The sequence below is a fragment of the Drosophila melanogaster genome, chromosome 3L (genome assembly GCF_000001215.4).
Source record: "Drosophila melanogaster chromosome 3L".
NCBI lineage: Eukaryota > Metazoa > Arthropoda > Insecta > Diptera > Drosophilidae > Drosophila > Drosophila melanogaster.
Window position 1 is genome coordinate 12,486,613 of NT_037436.4, and position 21,354 is coordinate 12,507,966.

Below are 21,354 nucleotides of genomic sequence, written 5' to 3' on the forward strand. Positions count from 1 at the left end.
ACACTCCATGGACGTTCAAATGAGCCAAACTTTCCCAAAGAAGCACTTCACAATTCGCAATTAAATTTAATATTTTTAACGATCGCAAAGTAAATGCATACAGCAGAAATACATATATATGCACAAGGGAATTTCTATATCATTAAACTTAGGATTTTTGCTATGTACATTCAGTTTGGCGTGTTGATTTGAGTACGGCTTAGTGGTAACAGTGCCAGGCGGCCACCCGCTGACCTGGCGGGGATTCCCGGATGAGTCGCATCTGCTCGGAGCCCGTATCCCCCGCCTGATCTCCGCCGACTATGACGGTGCCGAGCACCAGTTTCTTGCCCATCTTCTTGGTGGCCAATGTGATGCGCAGCACGATGTCCTCCAACTGATCGAGTCTCTGGAGCGGTATATCTATCGTACCCTCACCGGATCCATCGTCCCACTTGGTGGACAGCGAGGGAAAGAAAATGGGGGACTTCCAGGCGTCTATGTAGATGCCGTGCTCGAAGGCCGTGGTCTTCACATACACACCGGAGCTCGCCGTGGCCTCCAGCTCATCCTTGACCTTATTGGAGCAACGCATCCGTGTGGTGGTCACCCGGAGCAGGTATCTGCCGGAGTCGCTGTTGCCGGCATTGCTAATGCCCATTTTCCGCTTCACTTCGGCGGTCATCCGTTGCCAATTGTTGGTCGCATGGGTGGCAAGTGGAGATGGAGGATCTGGTGTAGTGGGCGTGTTCGTGGGCGTGGCAGGGGGCAGTGAAATATCCACAGGTGTCTCACATTCCAGGAGATCTCGCACCTCGAGAGCCAGTTCGACCACACCCTTGGTGGAGTTAACCAACTGAAAGATAATAATACTAATTTACTAGATATTCCCCAAGTTGAAAAGTATCTTAGAATAAACTGCACTCTTCCTATATCTCATAATTGATGCATTTATGACAAGATACTTAATCAATAATTGAATTTCATAAGCAAACTGCTGACGATATACCAACCAACTGGGCGTAAAAAGCTCGGCATTTATAGAGTTTGTCAACAAATTGAAATCGCATTGCCATGATAAGATAAAACTCGAATTGACCCACACTGAAAATTGGTTCAAAACATATAGGTTCTTCAGATATATCGCCACATTAGGTGAGGGGAAAAAAACGCAATGGGTTGGCTTTTTAATTCATTTTTTCCGGCGTAATATTGACTCAGCCTGCACATTAGTGTTTCTGTTGCAATTAAAAAATTTGCTTTCATTTAAATTTTATAGTGGCTGTGTTGTTGTGGTTTTCCCGACCAACCGGGAAGCTTTCACTTTGCACAATTAAGGCGCACACATCTCCATTACATTTGAAAAAAAAAAAAACACCCGTCGTCCGCATGTCGCATTTTGTTTTGTAACACCAATTTCGGGTGAACTTGTTTAGCAATGCTCTGGGTCAGGTACTATATACTCTATACACATGTTGTTTTCCTACTCACATTGTTGTTGCTGGGTGACGACTTGGCCACCGTCGTGGTGATATCTTTGATAGGCAGCCACAGCTCTTCCGTGGAATAGCACCCCGTGCGGCTGTTGCGCTGGAAGAGCTTCGATTCCAGGTAACAGGTGACGGAACCTGAAGCAGAAAAAGATGCAGATCGAACAGAAAGTTATAGACAAAAATATAGGACAACATTTACAGATTAATGACTATCTATCCGAATTTGAATTTTTATTTGTCTATATAAGTAAAGGGTATAATATTATGTAAAGCAATAGTATATCTACTGCATTTTTAATTAAATATATGTATTATATAGTTTATAATAAGGAAAATATACCCCTCATTTTCACAAACCAATAAAACCAATAAAATTATTGAGAAATTTAAAATTTGTCCAAAAGTATGCAGTAGAATTGGAGCTTAGTTTGCACAATTTAAGATACTTCTATAGATCTGGGTTACATTACCTATATTTCTGCGCGATTCACTGATGGTCAGCGGTGGCATCGCATCCCGAGCGGAGCTCTCCGACGACTTCTTCCTGCCCTTTCCCTGGTCACTTGGCTTTCCGCCGGCCTCAGTCTTTGCCTCACTTGGAGCACTCGCAGTTGGATCCACGAAACGCTGCACAAAGCTGGTGCTTCTATCTTTTAGCGAGCGGTATGTCTTGTTAAAGCGATTGAAGTTCTGGTAAGAAGGGTATTTAATCCACGTTAGTTAGCTTGTCATGGCCAACTTACCGTTGCCGGAAGTTCCAGTAGCGCGTAGACCGTAAAGACCAAAAATTGCCCGGAAAAGAGTTGTTCCGGCTCCTGATCCGAGCTGCTTACCTGTCCATTTGCGGGACGTCGAGCCACATGTTTCATAGAGGATCTTTACAATTTTTATAATAATATTGCTAATTTTTTTTTATATCCCACTTACTTGATATCCGGCACCAGGGGAAACTTGAAATTTTCATTGAACTTTGGCCATGTATTCGTCTGAATGCTGCTGTCCAAGCGTTTCGAACCGGGAAAAAGCTTCACCTGTGATCAAGAAGTTGAGAAATTTAAAATATTAGATATAAAAATAAATAAATTGTGGGACGTGCTGAGGGTCTTTGAAGTGAGATGAGAAAATAATACAAAACTATTGTGTACAAATGGGTATTAATTCATTTGATCTGGATTGATTGTTTATTTGGCAGCAATCTTGAATCTTGAAATCATAACAAAACTTATTTATTCAAGTGCTGACCACAACAAGTTTACGTTTAATACAATAATTTTTAAATTGTATTATTATTACGATAAGAACATTGTTAAGATTAAGGTTAATTATTCATCCGTTATCAGAAGAGCAAAAAAAATAAAATCTATACTCTGTTGAATTCACATCCTTAGGAAAAACAAGTAAATATTTACTTCCTGTCAAATGAAGTGCTTTTATCTCACAGTTTAAGTATTTATAACTTTTGTTAATATATGTCATCGTAATTCAAGGATAAAATTATCAAAAACTGTTTAAAAATCAGTATATATTGACACTATATTACTTATCAAATTGGTGGAGAATCAAAGAAATTCTCCTTTTCTGTCATTTTGAGTGTGCCTTTATCTCAGACCATTTTCGTGGCATGTCTCATATCGTGACTAATTAGCACTAATTTACCTTTATAAGATACCCCTGGACGATCTTGAAGCCGAAAAGAGAGGGCAAATGTCGCGCGGCGATGAGATGGACATTCAGTTCGGGCACCGCCGTGGAACCCTTGCTCTGATCGTTGTTTTTTGGATTGTCAATGGTGATCTGGAATCCGATCTCCGGCTCCAGAGTTACGGAGTGCCGGGATGCTCCATTGGAGCCAGAATGTTGGCCGGGCAGCAGGGCCCGTAGTTTGTTCATGATGTCCGGGTGATCCGGCTGCTACTTCAACCGGGTATGGGAATGGAATGCAATCCGCTTTTCCATTCGATTGCGCAAAGGCGAAGAAGCGATAAATTGTGTAAGTGACTTAACACCCGCCGCCGACTTTTTCTTATCTCTATGAATCGTACTTCAAACTGATAAAACCTGCCCCACTCGCTCTCGCGCTCGCTCGCATTCTCTCTTTCTCTCTCAGCAAAGTGCAGTGCTCTCAGCTTGGAGAAGGGAAAATAAACCACAAAGCTCCAGAAACAGCTGTTGATTGAAAACTTTTGCACCGCAAAGCTCACTCTCCACCACTCCCAATCCCAATAGGTAATCGTGACCGTTGGAATTAGATACGCGCGCGGGGCAATCTTATGGATGTGTGAAAAAGTATCTTAAAAGTAGTTACTGCCCAAAGATGCACTTCACGAATCCATCGCACAGATGAAGGGATCATAAAATCCGAACTAAATCACAAGAACCAACGGATTACACGGAATTGCCCAACTCGCCATTGTTGAGATGTCCACAAGTGTTTGGGGTCAGCACACAAAGCGGAGCACTTGTCGCGACAATTAGCGACTTAAATCGCGAATGAGAACGAGTATCTGTATCTGTGTCTCAGTTTGAATCGGATTCGGATGGCGATCCGATCTGGACGCTCGCGTTCTTCAGCTGTTCCAGCGCTCAACTGAAAAGTTAACTTGGAAATTACTTCGTATGCGGCCATAATAATAAGCGTACAATCATAATGCCGACACACATTCGCGCGCTCACACGTACAGCAGCGGGCAAAAATCTAGCATCTCAGAGTAAAGTTAAGATGTGACAAAAGCAAGCGGATGTTACTATCTTAAGTAGAAGTGAGGAAGTATAAGTATATATTTCTTTCTTATACCACAAACTATATGTGTAATTAGTTATTATTTAACTAGTAAATTGTATTTCGTTGACTTCACTTGTGAGCACGAGTGTCGGGCACAAACAAACGCTCACACCTAAATCCAAAGAACTTTTGTTCTCTTATTGTGCTTGTAGAATGCACTCAGATTCTCTCAACGCCATTTGTGTCATAGTTACCGCTAAAGAAAAGAACAGCAGCCATAGACAACCTATAACAAACCTCTTGGGAAAACGAAGATCGGCGGAACGACTTTTTTCGTTCGCTTAGCTGCTCACCGCGGAATTAACCACTTAGCGACTGCACTGTAATTTCAAGATTCTCGTTACGAAACAACCTCCCATTCTTACCGTTTCTACGGTAGATACATTGTTGCACATTCAGTGGGTAATAATAATAATAGGTCATCTTTTTTTTAAAAGGCAGAAATTAGTTAAATAAATAAAACGTTCCATATTAGGAATGTGTTTCACCAAATGCCTTAGCCAATACACCAACCAATGCCCTATCGAATATTTTAAAAAACACACCAACCAAACATTTTACACAACCTAATATCAATCATAAACTATAGGTGTTTCTACCAAGTATGTATCTTTGATGATATTGCCCAGTAGCGTCCTATATACGGAATAAGTAGTTCATAGTTGCGCCATAGGAACATTATTCTACGTACTGGCTTTTAGTAAATCTTAGTTACAGCCTAGGTACTTCATAGGTACCGCCTAGGTACAGATTTTGAACTGCCGAAGTACGTTCTAAGAACTAGCCATACATTTGTTGGTTGTATTATTTTTGCGATTTGGTTATGGGATTCGAAATGAAGCCTATCCTCACTGGATATACACATGTGCTCACTCTTGGTGGACATTCTAAAATATATTATTACATGCACTTAACTCGCAGCTTGAAAAGATCCCAATAAACCATAAAGTGAAGCCAGGAATTAAAATTCTCAAGAATAAGTATATACATATATTTAAATAGACATTCATTTAAGATAACGTAACGCATGGATGGAATATACAACTGTGGAAACTCAGCCACAGGCCCAGCAACTATGGGATTCTGAGGATTGGAGGACCACGACCCACTGGAGGGAGTCACAGTTCCCGCGAGACCGTAGTTATACAACTTAGTGGTGATGCTTTTAAATAGGTACGAAGTGTGCATGCCCGCGCGTCTTGTCGATTGTCTCAATGGTATCCAGACCTAGCCTAGCTTAGCCTACGGGATTAAGGGGATTGCTCCACGGCGGGCTCTAGTCCACCTCCAGTTTCCTAAAACTGCCCACGACACCGGCATCGATGTCGCCGATATCATTACCAGCAAAATTGGCCGCATCCTTGGTCACCTCGATCTGCATGTCGTCGAGTGCAAGGATTGCCGCCCGGCGTTGCTGCAACTTCTGTTTGAACTGGGCGATCATATCGGCAATGGGCACGGTGCCACCATATTCCTTGGGCAGGATGGCGGGATCGATCTTTGTCTTCAAAATGTCAACATTCTTGTGCACCTGAAGGGGAAAAAATCAATACAATCAGCACATGTATTACAATGACAATCGAAATGAGCTCACAATGATTCGCTTCTTAAGCTTATCGCTCAGCATGGACACGCCCAGCTCGATGATGCGATTGGCGTAGTGGGGTATGTTGACGAAGTGCGTCTCCTTGTGCCGCATCGGCGTCGAGTTCTGGATGCACTTGACAATGCTGCGCAGGTCGGTCAGAGACCAGAGGCTAACGAAGCCCATGTTCATGCCACTCTCGTCGTTGATGTACACATATCCAGCCACCTGAGAATCCTCATCATCCAGCAGTGCCTCGCAGACCAGACTGTGCACCCGCGCCATTTGCACCGAAGTGAACTGGAATGAACATTGGATAGCTATTAAACGTTTCTATAGATGTAAATTCCAAAAGAGATCCTGACCTTGTACGGATCGAACTTGGCGGCCACGGAGAAGATGACCTGACGTCCGGTGGAATCGCGCTGCGGCAGCGGCACCAGATAACCATTCTCGAAGATCTCATTGATGGCCGGATCGTTGATGTCCAGCTGCTTGAACCACTGCGGGAACAGCTGCCGGATGGTCAGATAGCGCTCGAGCATTTCGCAGGCGGATGGTACGGAGAACTTTTTGGTGCGCAAAAAACGCAGCAGGAAGACGGTATCGGTGCGGCACTTGCGGATATGCGGATGCTTCTCGATCCACTCGCGGAACTGGGCCAGCGCCTGCCGACGTATGTTCTCGTCCTCGTGCAGCTCCTCCTTGGCCACCAGCTTCATTGCCGGACTCAGTCCGCAGACATACGGATAGTCATAGTCGCCGCCGCTACTGGCAGCCGGTCCACTCAGCTTCGGTTGTTGCAGCACCTCGGTCTCAAGCACTGAAATCGGGCCAAAACATATACATATATGTTTTAGTTGCAAAATTCTATTGCACAGGTTGCAAGTGTATGTCTACATTCAATACCATATTACACAATTTATGTGCTCAAAATCAAGAAATCAAGTGAGCAGAACGCATAAAGTCACGGATTTCAGTGGTTTAAGTAAGCCATGTCCAATTAACACTTTCACTTTTCAGTTTAGGCCACAGCTGCCAAATATTTACTCGATTTCCCTAAAAGTTTACGATCTACCTGCTGAATTTCCCTTTGATTACACTGCTCCAAATGAAATCGGGTATTAAAATTCGAGATGCATGGATACGTGCTTAAAAACAAAGATTTTAATGTTATTTCAAACCTTGTAATTAAAAAGTTGAACTTTAAGTTTAATTTATTTAACAGCACGTTATTAAGATTGTTACTTAAAGAAAAAAAAACCCAAATATACATTTATTCTGAATATCCAGTTCTATGTTTTGAACTCAATTATTAAGGTAACTATTTGCAATAATTGCCTTTTTAAAATATTTGTTAAAAAGCTAGGGCTTACTTCCCTGTTATTTATTATACATAATTACAATTATTATAAGTATACCTTAGCTGAGTAAGCTGAACATTACAAAGTAAAATTAAGTTATTTCCCTGATTTTAATTACCGATTTAAACTTGAACTCAGTGAACGAATATGAATGTAAATGAAAGTAAAATAAAGTCATAGTTATCTTAAATTGGGATCGCTTGAATGCATTTAAGCTATTTATAGATTCAATATATCTGTTAATCGAACTGCATTTTTTGGCTGTCCGTGAGCGAAATAATGGGCTAAAATGGCCAAGTGGCTAAGTGATCGCTGCCAGTTAGCCAGATTTCTTCACGGCTGACACCAGCGACTCTAATTGGCCGGTTGCCCTTGGGGTCGTTGGCGATTGTGCAATCCGAAATGTTAAAATTCATCGAACTCTCAAGGGTCAGCGCAGTTTACTGGACCACCACCTCCGCCATGTCACTCCAACAAACAAACATACATACATACATATGTATGTATATTTATGCATACCAATTAATCCCACTTGACTCTTGGCTGCACAATGTCAGGCAAATGGACTGGGGAACTGGATATAGCGATGGCTACCAGCGACCAGGGTGCAATGCCTTGCGTGGGTTACTTCGCCAGTTGGAAGCAGCTGCCCACAGTCGCATGCCGCGCGATCGATTGGCTAATCCAAATCCCGTCCAGAGATGCTGGCATTTCCGCGTATTTTTTTTTTTTTTCGCCTAACCACACTTTATTGGTCTTACACAGGTCCATTGACCGTGACCCAAAATCCGCCGGCTGACAGACCGACTGTTTTGCATACGAATCGAATGTGTTTGGTGTTGTCATTTCGTAGCCCATTTAAATTTCTAGTCGTTTAAAAACGCAGACGAAGGTCGAGAGAAAGATGCGCAAGGCTGCGGAGTAACCGCCCAGTAATTGCGGATCGGATGACAGCTGGCTGGCCGGATTGGTTGGCCGGATTGGATGGTCCAACTATTTTTTGGTCAACAAACTGTTTATGACCAGTTTGTTCACTTTCATGGCCTTCACACAGTTTCCAACGCAATCGATCCGCTGCGATGGACGCTGATGTAAAATAAATTGAACGTATGGAATTGCCCTGCTTTGAATACGTTCAATATGGGAATGGGTATGGCTATGGGTATGGCTATGGGTATTGTTTATATGGTATGAAAGTTTCGGGCATTGGTAACTCGATCATTTATGGGCCATGCGATGCCATGACGTGCTGAAGATGTCCGCTGTCCACCGTCCACTCCGTCCACTCATCCATTGGGGAGCAGTGAAACATGCGATTTGTAATTTCGTTATCGTTTCTGTTGCGTCCGTTTTCCGCTCCGCCAATTAGCCCGCTGGTTACATCATATCATATCGCAGCATAAAAGCTGGCAAACCGAAGTACCAACGTCTTACCATGTCGCCAACTTTTGGTAAGAGTAAGGAGTGCAGGCGGCGAGAAATGCTCAAAACTGGTTTTACCATCCCACCACTCGAACCGATCCACTCCCATTACACGGTGAGAAATGACTGGCATCCCCACATCCGGTCAATTGAGATATTCAGCAATTGAGTGCTACATTCACTCAAATAACTCAGAATATAATCGATAAGATTTTAATACTATTCCTACACGATGATCTAGTTAACTTACTAACTTATTATAATTAAACTTTATAATCTTAGTTGAATCTCACTATAAAATACATTTTGTTTGGCACAACAGTTAACACTTAATCATCAAATGACTTGTGTTTTTCATTATCTACTACCTAAGTCAGATTCAAGAGCAAGGCTTTTTCGCGCAAGTAACCCCCTAATTTCTCACCGTGCACTTGCCCAATCCCACCCCATGACCGTGCACATTGCCAATATGTGTTTGCTTTGACTCAATTTCGTATTTCGAATGGGCAAACAGTTGAGTTTACGATTTGGCGGCGATTTGCATCTGCCTTTCCGGATTATCATGCAGATTGCATTTTGCCACAATTACGACAATAGTTCGCTAATGTTCCCCGGATGAGTAGCGCTTTATATTCATGTGTGTCAGAATCTAATGGCACTGATTACAGGGCGGAATTCATTAGCCAGGCTAACCACGTTCGCCACCCAAGGCTTTTGTGGCCCATTCCAGTCGGTTGGTCAAGGTAGCGTTATGGAGTTAAAACTCCATTCCACTGCACTTGTAACTGGAAAACTGGCCATCCAACTCACTAGACATATGGCACCCAGAATTACCGACGAGGTCGTGGCTGTTGGTCAAAGGAAACCGTCACGTCGATGGCTTTGTCCCTGGCAATTGCACAATAGCCACTTGCCATGAATATTTATATGCGAACCGCACAAATTGCATTGCATTGAGTACGTTTTCCAACCAAACAACATAACCGACCAACTTGGCTTTTACGGTATTGGCCAACTTCGGCTGTCGGCCGAGAAGACCTTGTGCGCCCGGGCCTCTTGTGGTCTGGCTGGGCAATTAAGCCAGCAAACAGAATTACAAAACTCTCGAAGAGCTGCTAACTATTGGCCTTTAAATAATTGACTAGAGCGAAGCACTTGCAGTGGGTCAATAAAGCACAATTAAAAGGCTCTAAACAAAAAACTATACGATTTTAGTTTGGCTACACCCACGCACCTAGTTTAGAGCAATCAACAAAGGTGTGCAAGTGCTACACTGGGAGAAATTCAAGGAGCTAGCGAAATATAACTAAAAATATTATTATTATTTACATTTTAAATTGAAATATTATTGCGCAAAGATTTTAGAAAACATTTTAATAGCTTACTATGAAAAGAGCCTATGAAAAAATCCTTTAAAAATAGCTCATATATCATATCTATAATTTTATATATTTACCAACTATAGTATCATTCTAAGAATCTATCTTTTCTGGCTCAAAAAGTACAAATGTATCTTATTTGGGAACCTGATTTATTCAAGTCGATAGTGTGGCTGGTTTATCCCCGGCAAACAGTAGCAATCTGCGAATGTATCTGCGCATGCGCAGCAGCTGCAGCCAGCTGTACTTGGGTGAAAGCGAAAGTTTTTCCCCGCCACCTCGCTTTTCTCGGGCCTTTACATAATGCACGATTCGATCCTTTTTGGTTTTGCAACCAAATAGATGGTATATGTGGGGGGGGGGGGGGGGGTTGTAATTCTCAGCTCAACTCACTTTTGGTCTTACGCACTGGCACTGCGTGGATTTCACAAGTTGTTAAACTTATATAACAATATTTGGACGCGTCGCAGGGGAGGGATGTGGCTGAATTCCGGGGCTCTAATTGATCGCCGGAATATATGTGTATATATATCCGTGTATGAGTTCCGCAACTGAACTGGCGACGATGTGAACGTGGGCACGCTTGGAGCGAAACTGCCAATTTTTTGACTGAAAATTTATTTAAACCTCACGCTCTCGGCCGCAATTCACTCACTCAAACGCTTGAGTGGAATTTTGGTTGGAGTGGAGAGGCTAAGAGGCTCAGTGGAGCACTTAGTGAGCATCCGATCCCAGCTAGGAGATACCCATCTGCAGCATGGAAAGTGGTTTTGGTGGGTTATGTTATTCTTGGCCTGGGTCAAGGTGGCGCATGCCACAGATTCTCCTCTAATCGACTCGTGGAGCAGCACGTAAGTCCAAGTCCGGTCCGCTATTTAATTCACTCATCCATGCACTATTTTGGGGCAGCTCAAAGGCTAGACGACCCCAATTTCATTCAGCCCGTGCTCATCTTGGCTGGCTCTGACGTCACCCCACAGGCCGAGGTGCTATTTACAAAGGTCTACGGCGGCGCGATTAACCCAAAATGTACCCAACAATCCAAAGATAATTAGCCTGTCGGGCGTAATAGGTACATCAACTAATAGCCATAATACTTTCATGCTTCATTTCTGCGGTTGGCGCAACTAATAGCTTCCGCGTGATATTTTTTGGCCATACATCAGAATAGAAGATCCATTGATAAGAGAATGTTGGCAAACAAAAAATGCGTCCTTAAAATTGATGTAGCAATTTAGGCTAACAGCTGGCAATCAGCACAAGTTCTTCTAAAAGAACGTTTTTTAAATCACATATCCATCTTAAATCCATATGCTTTTTTACGTCTTATTTACTTACTAAACTTTTTTCTATTTTCTATATCTAAAGTTACTGTAGAAAAGCTTGAAGCACCTTCTAAAAATATCACTAGTTCATTAATCAATGTCTAAGCTGAACAACTATTGAAATGATTGAAATAATGCAGGTATACAGTTTTTTCCACATGTAACTTAAATTTGAATCTCCATTGGTGATCTCCAAGTTTGAGCACTTCGCATTACCATTGGTCGTAAAAGCTTAATACTTAATATTTCGGTCTTATTCAAACATTTTCACCTTTTAGCTTGGATGTCAAACGTGCCGTGCCAAAGATCGATGCTTCCATTTGCTCCTCATTTCTGGGAATAAGTTCCACGGTGGGGTGCGGATCGGATCGTTGGCAACTGGACGGATTTCATGGAGAACATCAAGGCACTAAGAGCTTTGTGTTGGATTTGGGTTTGGAATAAGTATGCAGATACATTCGTGCATTCAATTTGTTGTCATAGAGATTGATGTAATGACAAATTTATTACATTATATTCGTGATACAGCAACAAGGCGCTCATCTGGTTTAAAACTCAATTGAAAAGGGGTAGTACTTGTGGTTGAGGCCCTTAATCAAATTTAATGGCACCACCCGTTCGCCAGTGTGATAACCATCGAGAACGGCCATTTCCTCGGCTGTCAGCTCAAAATCGAAGATATCGAAGTTCTCAGAAATTCGGTTAGTATTCGATGACTTTGGAATGGGAATGACACCCAGACCAACCTGCGAAAAGAGAGATTTTAATTAGATGCTGTCGCTGAGGTCAGGTTGATGCCTCAATTACCAGGTAACGCAGCACAATCTGCGGTGTAGTCTTGCCATATTTTTTGGCAATAACAGCCACCTCCGGCGAATAGATAAAGTCCGGCTTCTGAATATCCGGCTTGGGCTTTCCCAAAGGCGTGTAGCCCGTCAAGGTGACGTCGTTCTTCTTGCAGAAGGCTGTCAAAGCCTTCTGGTTGAGCGCAGGCGAGCACTCCACCTGGTTAGTGACGGGTTTGATCTCGCAGTTGGCCAAAACTCGTGCCAGCTGCTCGCTGTTGAAGTTGGATACTCCGATGCTGCGCACCAGGCCCAGTTTTACCAGCTTTTCCATGGCTTTGTACGTATCCAGATAGTCGACATCGCTCAGTTGGAGCACATCGTCCTCATTTTTGGGCAGCAGGGTGTTGTCATCTACATATTTGTAGCCCACTGGCATATGCATCAGATACAGATCGATATAGTCCAAGCCAAAATTGCTTAACTGCTTGCGGCAAATGCCCTCAACGCGCTCTGGATCGTGGAAAATGTTCCAAAGCTGCGCAAAAATATAATCTTATTGATAGATCTAGAACATATCATCATGGCATTTACCTTAGTGACCAAAAATATATCCTCTCGCTTGACCACACCTTCTGCGATCTTGTCCCGAATCGCCTTGCCCACTTCGGCCTCGTTTTGGTAGAAATAGGCCGTATCTATATGACGATAGCCCACATCAATCGCATGTTTCACAGCGGCTTCGCCTTCGTTGTCCTTCGACTGCAAATAGAGAATATCAAATTCATCATTAACCTTTCTCCTTTCTGACAGAATCAAATATGTGTTTTATAATGCGACTCTTGAGATCAGTATATTGTTATTTTCGACCACAGCAACACGTTCGTTTCGGCCAGGAAATTGTGAGCATATCGGAGAGCCGCGAATTGACAAATCGAAACAATATCCGAAATTATACAACTGATCAACGTCGCAAGGCACACGAAAGATTCGATAAACTTTGATAGAGACATTTAGAGAGATACAAATAATTATTTCCCCAGGTGAGCACTTAAAATGTTAATAGGATCATATCTAGCACAAAATATAGTATATTTATATATGATAACGATTGATATGATGACATTTTATAACATTGTAATATTGTACTAAAAAAAAACTAACGTAAAAACTAAACTATCTAACGAGATTCTATCTTATACATTTACATAGTTACACTTTTTTTCCGAACACTAAATATCTCTTGCTAGTACGGATAGTACTGATGATTCTTCGCTTTATCGAATTTCCAGATTCTGCGCCCTGTATTAAAGGTCTTCATTTGGAGCAACTCCTCCGGCGTTAGGTGGAAATCAAATATATCCAGATTCTCTACGAGATGGGCTCGCTGGGCAGCTTTTGGAATAGGTACCGTGCCAATATCGATCTGTAGATTTTTAGCCAATAAATATCTTTATCACTTTACAATTCTAAGGTCGTTTATACCAAGTATCTTAGGATGATTTGAGCTGGTGTCTTGCCGTATTTCGCTGCCAACGCCAGTAGCTTGGAATCAGTGTAGTAATCGGGCAGCGGATTGCAGGCTTTGGGACGCCCCAGTGGCGAATAGGCAACCACGGTGATATTGTGAAATTTACAGAGCTCAATTAATGGGACTTGCACCAATTCCGGATGACATTCTATTTGTAGGTTTGCCGGCTTGATTTGGCAGTTTTCCAGTAATCTCTTCAGCTGATTGGCATTAAAGTTGGACAATCCCAAGCTGCGCACCAGCCCCAGATGCACCAGTTGCTCCATACTTCTGTAGGTGTCCACATAGTCCACATCGCTATAAGTTCCAAAGATCAGTTTCTTTAAGCTTCTTGAATCTAAACTATGTATGTTTAGTTGTATCCCAAACTCACTTGGTCCTCAGCTGGCCATTCTCGTGGGGCATCAGATCTTCATCAGAGATGTAGTCCACGCCCACCGGCGAATGCATCAGATATAGATCTATATAGTCCACGCCCAGTAGCTTTAATTGCATATCACAGGCGTATTTCACCATCTTGGGTTCGTGGTATATGTCCCACAGCTAATTGGATATTGATTTTCGATCTATTTACATGTGCTGGTAACTATATATAACCCATCTGTACTATATCCTACCTTTGTGACCAGAAACACCTGTTCGCGTTTCAGTTTCTGGTCGCCAATAAGTTTAGCTAAAACCTTGCCTATAATGCCTTCATTCCTGTACAGATATGCGGTGTCTATATGCCGATAGCCCATTTCGAGGGCGTGGCACACGGCAGCCTCACAGCGAGACTTCTTTAACTACAGATAACATAATTAACTTTCAATTTCACAATTGCACTTAATTGGAATTGAATGGTAGAAATTTCCATAAACAATTTCTGCCTGCTGATTTATTAGCATCGCCGATGATAAGGACTTACATTGTAGGTTCCTAGGCCCAGAATTGGCATCTCGTAGCCATTGTTTAGCTTAACAGTCGGAGCGAGCTTCATTTTGCACGTTTAAATCAAGAATAAATAAGGAAATTCAATCGCTTAATAAAAAAAAAGCCGGTGAGCATAGTGTGACCAAAACGGCTTTGCGTAAAAATACCCAATGCCATTCTGCTAAGCTTTATTATTTAAATATTTTTAAGTGTTTAAATAGCTAAAGAAACTTTGATTTATATTAAATAGGAACAAATGTTGTCATAAAACAGTGTTAATTTTATGTTAAAAAGTAAAATGTTCAAATTTAATTACGGCAGTGCTTTTGCATTTTGGCAGCTTGCAGCACTGGTTTATAACTAGTACTTAAACAGCTGTTACGAAAATATCTTTTTTTTTAAGAAATCTAAACAAAAGAACTTTTAAAATAGATGGAAACATGAGATCCATTTGAAAACGTAAATAAAAATAGAAAAAACTAAAACTGCCAGCAAACGCACACAAAGCAGAGTTCAAGTTGTCGCAAAGAAACCTTGAGACCTTGAAAAGCAAGTAAACAAATCAATTTTTGTGTTCTCCCTTATTATAAACAAATAAATTCTAGGCTACAATGAGCCACTTGGGCCTTGCGGATGTGCACCAGTCCGAGGATGCCACTCCTGACCTGGAATCCTTCACTGGCTTCGGCAACTCCGCCGCCGAGGCCTTCATTCAAAGTCTCGCAGGAATGGTGAATCAGGGCGATGTGGAGACCATGATACGGGCTCAAAAGCAAATGTAAGCCATTTCATTTAACCAGAGATTATAATAAACATCCAAAATATATCCCACAGGCTGCAACGCTTTGAGAAAACCAACGAGATGCTGCTCAACTGCAATGCCTTATCGCAGAGTCGTTTGAAAAGTGCCAGCGAGGATTTCAAAAGACACGTGAAATGCCTGAGCGAAATGAAGAAGGATCTGGATTACATATTCCGCAAGATACGGATCATCAAGCAGAAGCTACAGTCGCAGTTTCCCGCCATTTACGCCGAAGTTCAGCCGCAGCGTAGCAGTTTGGCTGAGGAAGCCGAGGATGATACGGAAGCCCAGGCTAAAAAGACTGCAGAAACACCTGCTCCTGCTGCCGCAAAACCTGTCCTATCCACCAAGAAAAGTGCCGCCACCATAGAGTACGTGCAGATGGAGGAGGCAGTGGACAATGGCACTGTGGAGATCGAAAACGAGCTGATCAAGCGAGTTTGTTCCGTGGAAACTGCCAATCCCAATGATTCCTCCGACTGCACATCCGAGGATACAGGTTAAGCCTAATTAGCTTTAGTCCCTCGATATATTTATCTTCATATAATAACTTATTGGTTTAATATTTGTATAACCTGCTACTACATACAAGGACACAATTCGTTTAGTTAGATTTAAATGAAATATGCGTAATAATTTAAGAAACTAATGGCTTAAAATATAATCTGGTACTTGTACTGCTTGGGCACCTTTGAGATTATGACGCGACCATCGTAGCTGAGCGAAGCAAAGATCCACGGATCCACATTGCTCCACTCCGCGCAGTAAACGGAGTCCTCGTGCTGATCGAAGGTCTGCAGCAGACCATCTGGCAAGAGTTTGTGCCTCTCCTCGGCATCGGCACCACTGAAGTTGGACTCATCTAGTCCAGCCTGAACCTGCGTCTCCGAACTAACCGATCCCGCACACGTGAGCAGCACCTTGCAGTCACTGGAGCTGGAGAGGATCAGTTGGTCGTGGAATGTGTTGAAGCGAACGCACCAGACCCAATGCGAATGATCGGAGCGCTCGAAAACGGGAGCCTTGGGCATGCGACAGTCCCAGATCCTCAAGTAGCCATCGTCACCGCCGGTGACCAAATGGCACTGCTTGTTGGGATTGCAGTCCAGGTCACGGACCATTTGACCATGCGCATCGTTGATGCTCCAGGCACAATGCTGTGTATCCCGCACATCGTAGGCACTTAGATTGCCATCCTGGAGGGTGAGAAACTGGTGGCCCTGATGATGATGCGACCACTTGCCGCTGGTGAAATGCTGTGTGTGCTTTGCAGATCCACTGGATGAACCACTGGCCGGCACCTCGGCCACCACGCGAGTAGAGGACTCGGCCCGCTGCATCACAGCCACCTTGTTGTCCACCACACAGGCGAGTGTGTCCTGGTTGGGATGGAATTCGATGGTCTTCACACGTTCGCCCAGTGCTTCGGTATCCAGGACCTCAACCTGCTCCCACGGCAGGTACTCTGACTTCAGCTGCTCCGGATCGGGATTGAGATTCTCGGGCAGCGTAAACAGAGCCGCTTTGGTCAGCACTTGTGCTCCCTTTTGTACATTGTAGACGGAGGCCAGCAGGCGAGGATTACGCGGACAACTATTTAGTTTCCAAACTTCACCCAGGGCGTGCTCAAAGACCTGTTCAAAGTTGTATGTTTAGCTCATACTTTGATCATCCCAGATATTCACCTTTGATTGCACGGATCCCTGCTCCTCCTCGTACTGGATTAAGTGAACCTGATTGGTGGGCTTCAAGGAGTTGGTGGCTATGAAGAAGCACACATCGTTGCTCTCTCCGTACTGAGGTGTTAAAGCCCGCGCCTGCAGTTCGAGTCCGTAGATTAAGCTATTTTCATCCATTTTCCACGATTTACTCAATGTTTTGATTTCGCTGGATATCTAGGTACGCAACTTACGTACACTAAACGGCGTACCTAAAAGTGTTGGTAAGCATTTATCACAAGGTGGCAGCCCTCGATCATATTACAAAACAATATATAATTTATTTTAATAAAATTAAAATATTTACATATATAAAGAGGCTTAAATATATGTGATTTAATATATTAAGCTCAAAATATAAAATAAATAATATTGGTATTCAAAATCCATTGATATAATTTGGTTACACTTAACGTTATGCCTTTTAAACGTGTAATAATTATACATACTTGGAATAGTAAGCTAATTATAGTATTAAGCTTAATACGTTTATAATCTTTACTTACCTTTGAAACATTTTCCGTTATCTCTCGGCCAGTGTGACCGTTCGACCACGCCAAGAGAGCGTATCGACTCCCCCCAAAAATAAATGAAATACAACCCTGTGCCCAAACACAGTTTCTTCTCGTTCTCCTTCCATTTTGTTTTCACACAAAAGTGAAAAAAAAAATATCTGAAAAAGCAACAGACGCGTATTCCGACCGATCAAACTAAATTTCCACTATACAGTACATATAATCACAATTGAGAATCGAAAACCCGACCGCCACGAAGCGCGCTAAATTACACGCACATACTGAAAGCCAAACAGCGGATAGCACTAGCATCCTACATATATAGACGTAGATATATAGTCATGGCGCAGAATATCAGCCCCGAGCAAAGTGGTGGAGCAGGCGGCGGCGGCAGCAAGCACAGCGATGACTCCATGCCCGTGAAAGACAATCACGCCGTGAGCAAAAGGTGAGTAGCACATGGTGCAGCCTAGATAATCCGCCAATATACACACACACTCACACTCACCCACAGACTGCACAAGGAACTGATGAACCTGATGATGGCCAACGAGAGGGGCATCTCAGCGTTTCCGGACGGCGAGAACATCTTCAAGTGGGTGGGCACCATAGCGGGTCCACGGAACACGGTGTATTCGGGGCAAACGTATCGTTTGTCACTGGATTTTCCCAATTCCTATCCGTATGCAGCACCCGTGGTGAAGTTCCTGACGTCCTGCTTCCATCCCAATGTTGATCTGCAGGGCGCCATCTGTTTGGACATACTGAAGGACAAATGGTCGGCCCTGTACGATGTGCGCACCATTCTGCTGTCCATACAATCCCTGCTGGGCGAACCGAACAACGAGAGTCCACTGAATGCGCAGGCCGCGATGATGTGGAATGACCAAAAGGAGTACAAAAAATATCTAGACGCCTTCTACGAGAAGCACAAGGACACCTAGAGTTTGGCAATTCGTTGTCATATATCCTATGCTCATATTGCGGCGTATTTATTTACATATAGTGCAAGCAACTCCACTCATCCGAAGACCTACTGCCAACCAACAAACCAATCATCAATCACCACCGTAACACAGTACCATCAGTTAAGTGGATCACCAGATCAATTTCAACAACGTTCAATGCTGATAGTTCATTTGGCAAAAGACCCCGTGCGTTTCTTATGTAATTGTCGATCGATTGACGGATAATCTGGTTTTTATTCTCATTTCTTTCCTCCTCCCTACAAATTAATGATAAATGAATGTATTGGTAATGTAATTTTAAAACTGTCATCCGTTCTTTAAGCTTAAGGATAAATTTTAGTTAATTGTTTTATATACGCATGATTACTTTTTTGAGAACTACTGCGAGTGCGCGCCATCGCCATCGCCATTTTTTTGTACTGATGATTTTTAAGCGACTATGCTGCTGCGCCGGCCATTATGTGAATGTTAGCTAATTTTAGGGCAGCCTCATCGATTCGTCAACCATTCGCGTCGTCTTAGTATCTCCAATTATGCGGCATTCTCCCACAATACTGGCATAACAAAATTCCAAGTAATTCGAATCATTGTAACAGTTGTGTTAGCTTGATGTTATTGAAACCACAAATAAAACGAATTATTGAACTACATCCATCGCTTTGTGTTTCCTCCCGTGAGCGTTGAGCTCCACGCTGTTCTGGAAAATGCGTCCGCATTTTCTGCATCTGAGCAGCAGATTCTTATTGCCGTGCTTGCGCAGCAGATGATCCACCATGTTCTCCTTGGTGTAGAATCTGCGATCGCAGCATTCGCAGCAGTATCTCCGACCCTCAACGCTACCATGGACCATCTTGTGGCGCGTTAGATGTGCCTTTCGCGCAAAGCACTTGCCACACTCCTCACAAATGTGCCGCGCATCCGGGGACTCTGACTCGTGATACCTTTCGTGCGTCCTTCTCATGTGATATTTGAGACTTCGGTTCGCTGTGTACACCTTGTTGCAGCTCGGACAGGCATAGATGATCCGCGCAGCGTCGGCATTGTTATGCATCTGCCGCAGGTGCGACTCCAGCAGATTGGCCCGGGCATAGCTCTTGGCACAATGGACGCAGGTATACGGTCTCAGACCCTCATGCTGCTGCATATGGGCCTCCAGCAGCGACGGTTTGTAGAAGCCACGGTGGCAAATTCGGCACTCGAGGGTGTGTCGCACTCCTCGTCGTTTTCTGGCACCCAGCAACTTGCTAGAAATGGATAGCTTCTCCTGGCCCAGATCCTGTTTGGCTGACTCGTCCTCTATTACGTAGACTTCCTCCTGGAAAATTTAGGGTATTATATATTTAATTACCATAGCAAACTGAATGGTGGTGGTTTTTTTTTTTTTTTGTGGGAATTCTGTACATATCTATTATGAAGGAATTTTTTATGTAAAAAGGGTCTAAGCATATAAAAACAAACTGCTTTTGGTTGAGTTAAGTAATTTGTAGTAAGGGTAGGAATTACATTATGTTTACTCATTACTTTAAAGTGGAAATTTTTCCTTAATTTGCTATTAAGATTATCTTATCGCTCGACTTAGAAGATGATAAAATGAAAGTAATATTTTGTGAACCGAACTTTTGGCGGTCACTTATCTGTTTAGTTTAGTTTTTTAATGCTAAAAATATTAAAGGCGCTATAAATAATATCTAAAATGAGTGAAAGTTAGGGAACACATTTATCTATTCTAGATAAAACTGGCCTTTAAAATCGACTTTCTTATTTGGAGGAGCCATAAATCGAGGCGTGTTGCCATCTTCCCAATTTTATTAGTGGAAAATTTAAAAATACCCAATAGATTGGGACGTGCCTCCTTTTCGAGTGCTATCACCCACCAAACAAAAATAGTACAACACAAACAAACGCTGTCGAAATGTTTTTGTTTATGGCGGGGAATGGGGAGCAGTATTGTCTTTGCTTGGCTGCTAGGCAACACACCTCGAGCGAAGCACCCAATGTGATTCTAGATAAGATTACGGCCAGAGGCAGGCACACTTGTGGCCAGATAAAACTCACAATCTCCTGCGTCGCTGCGATGCAGGGTGCGTGCGACTGGGCTTCCGGATTAGTGGACTCGTTGCTCTCCGAGGGGGTGTCCAAGTCGTGCCAAGTGTGGTCCTCCAGTTTGTGGCATCCGATGTCGATGTCCTGCAGCAGCTTCTCAAAATTGCGCAAGGACTCTGCGCACATGCGTTGAAAGTCGTGGAACTTTTGCACCAACTGATAGCAGCACTCGCAGATGCTTTTCAGCACCAACTGGGGTGGCAAATCCCTAACGGCATCCTCTCCAGTACAGCCGTAGTACTTGCTGGCCAGATCCTGTTCGCTGTCCAGATTGTGACACGCATCCTGCGGACCCAGTAGCACAAGACAAGCGCGGCATATCATCGTCTTGGCACCATCGCATCCATCCATGCCGGAGGTAGTGGTGGTGGTGGAATCGGCGACAATGCGACCCGCGCACAAACTCAGCTGGGAATCAAACATCGTTGCTGGCATCGTCGGGAGATTCAACGGGCCACTCAAATGGCGTGGAGCCAATTGAAATCAATTAACACAATCTGCGACGGCGGCAGTGCAGCAGTCCGGCGTCCAGCGGCCAAGCCAACGATGGCAGTAATGCCAGCGGAGAGCACGATTCCATTTCCGGGGCTTTCGAATTGCGGGACATTGAAAGCTGCTGCCGAAAAGCTGCGTGGGATCAGCCCCAAAAGCTTGGCGTCGACTCCATGCCCCCAACTATTCTATTCGAAAA

At 43.4% G+C, this 21,354-nt stretch overlaps 7 protein-coding genes, 1 long non-coding RNA gene and 2 other non-coding genes across 18 annotated transcripts; 5 read left to right on the forward strand and 5 right to left on the reverse strand.

The window, feature by feature from the left end:
• Positions 1-55: 55 nt before the first annotated feature.
• Positions 56-4,064, reverse strand: CG10660 (uncharacterized protein). Of its 4 annotated transcripts, none has more exons than NM_001274836.2 (6): positions 3,129-4,064; positions 2,400-2,503; positions 2,216-2,348; positions 1,943-2,141; positions 1,471-1,607; positions 56-835 (listed from the first exon to the last, which is right to left on the reverse strand). In NM_001274836.2, exons 1-6 carry the CDS (start codon positions 3,360-3,362, stop codon positions 200-202), a joined length of 1,443 nt encoding a protein of 480 aa, NP_001261765.1. In that variant the 5' UTR covers positions 3,363-4,064; the 3' UTR covers positions 56-199. The 4 variants fall into 4 exon arrangements, with proteins under 4 accessions (NP_001261765.1, NP_001261764.1, NP_001261763.1 ...); NM_001274835.2 differs by having other exon boundaries at positions 1,943-2,162; NM_001274834.2 differs by having other exon boundaries at positions 3,129-3,463.
• On the forward strand, positions 3,682-4,584 carry lncRNA:CR45681 (long non-coding RNA:CR45681). Its single transcript, NR_124904.1, has one exon. It is a non-coding gene; the product is annotated as a long non-coding RNA:CR45681 (long non-coding RNA).
• Positions 4,585-5,217: 633 nt separating this feature from the next.
• CG10657 (uncharacterized protein) lies at positions 5,218-10,604 on the reverse strand. Its single transcript, NM_140322.3, has 4 exons — positions 10,398-10,604; positions 6,205-6,662; positions 5,849-6,139; positions 5,218-5,785 (listed from the first exon to the last, which is right to left on the reverse strand). Coding segments are annotated over exons 1-4 (1,005 nt in total). The 5' UTR covers positions 10,399-10,604; the 3' UTR covers positions 5,218-5,530.
• asRNA:CR45682 (antisense RNA:CR45682) lies at positions 5,228-6,993 on the forward strand. Its single transcript, NR_124905.1, has one exon.
• Positions 10,605-11,493: 889 nt separating the features above from the next.
• On the reverse strand, positions 11,494-14,699 carry CG10638 (uncharacterized protein). Of its 3 annotated transcripts, NM_206346.3 has the most exons (5): positions 14,553-14,699; positions 14,263-14,430; positions 14,019-14,188; positions 13,600-13,942; positions 13,189-13,540 (listed from the first exon to the last, which is right to left on the reverse strand). In NM_206346.3, the coding sequence occupies exons 1-5, from the start codon at positions 14,622-14,624 to the stop codon at positions 13,361-13,363; spliced, it is 933 nt and encodes a 310-aa protein (NP_996068.1). In that variant the 5' UTR covers positions 14,625-14,699; the 3' UTR covers positions 13,189-13,360. The 3 variants fall into 3 exon arrangements, with proteins under 3 accessions (NP_001287050.1, NP_729808.1, NP_996068.1); NM_001300121.1 differs by lacking the exons at positions 13,189-13,540; positions 13,600-13,942; positions 14,019-14,188; positions 14,263-14,430 and adding exons at positions 11,494-12,075; positions 12,137-12,652; positions 12,709-12,876; NM_168501.2 differs by lacking the exons at positions 13,189-13,540; positions 13,600-13,942; positions 14,019-14,188; positions 14,263-14,430 and adding exons at positions 11,792-12,075; positions 12,137-12,652; positions 12,709-12,876.
• On the forward strand, positions 11,875-13,695 carry asRNA:CR43868 (antisense RNA:CR43868). 2 transcript variants are annotated; one of them, NR_073926.1, is made up of 4 exons: positions 11,875-12,030; positions 12,990-13,157; positions 13,407-13,521; positions 13,589-13,695. The 2 variants fall into 2 exon arrangements; NR_073927.1 differs by lacking the exon at positions 12,990-13,157.
• A 201-nt stretch (positions 14,700-14,900) lies between the features above and the next one.
• CG10681 (uncharacterized protein) lies at positions 14,901-16,035 on the forward strand. Of its 2 annotated transcripts, none has more exons than NM_001274837.1 (3): positions 14,901-15,110; positions 15,163-15,335; positions 15,392-16,035. In NM_001274837.1, the coding sequence occupies exons 2-3, from the start codon at positions 15,169-15,171 to the stop codon at positions 15,861-15,863; spliced, it is 639 nt and encodes a 212-aa protein (NP_001261766.1). In that variant the 5' UTR covers positions 14,901-15,110; positions 15,163-15,168; the 3' UTR covers positions 15,864-16,035. The 2 variants fall into 2 exon arrangements, with proteins under 2 accessions (NP_001261766.1, NP_648580.1); NM_140323.2 differs by having other exon boundaries at positions 14,901-15,106.
• CG10646 (uncharacterized protein) lies at positions 15,855-17,282 on the reverse strand. The gene is made up of 2 exons (NM_140324.3): positions 17,045-17,282; positions 15,855-16,993 (listed from the first exon to the last, which is right to left on the reverse strand). The coding sequence occupies exons 1-2, from the start codon at positions 17,213-17,215 to the stop codon at positions 16,013-16,015; spliced, it is 1,152 nt and encodes a 383-aa protein (NP_648581.1). The 5' UTR covers positions 17,216-17,282; the 3' UTR covers positions 15,855-16,012.
• Positions 17,283-17,679: 397 nt separating this feature from the next.
• vih (vihar) lies at positions 17,680-19,209 on the forward strand. The gene is made up of 2 exons (NM_140325.3): positions 17,680-18,040; positions 18,107-19,209. Exons 1-2 carry the CDS (start codon positions 17,934-17,936, stop codon positions 18,534-18,536), a joined length of 537 nt encoding a protein of 178 aa, NP_648582.1. The 5' UTR covers positions 17,680-17,933; the 3' UTR covers positions 18,537-19,209.
• Positions 18,762-21,228, reverse strand: CG10654 (uncharacterized protein). Of its 2 annotated transcripts, none has more exons than NM_001274838.1 (2): positions 20,538-21,228; positions 18,762-19,875 (listed from the first exon to the last, which is right to left on the reverse strand). In NM_001274838.1, the coding sequence occupies exons 1-2, from the start codon at positions 21,096-21,098 to the stop codon at positions 19,198-19,200; spliced, it is 1,239 nt and encodes a 412-aa protein (NP_001261767.1). In that variant the 5' UTR covers positions 21,099-21,228; the 3' UTR covers positions 18,762-19,197. The 2 variants fall into 2 exon arrangements, with proteins under 2 accessions (NP_001261767.1, NP_648583.2); NM_140326.2 differs by having other exon boundaries at positions 19,152-19,875; positions 20,616-21,228.
• Between the last annotated feature and the right edge of the window lie 126 nt (positions 21,229-21,354).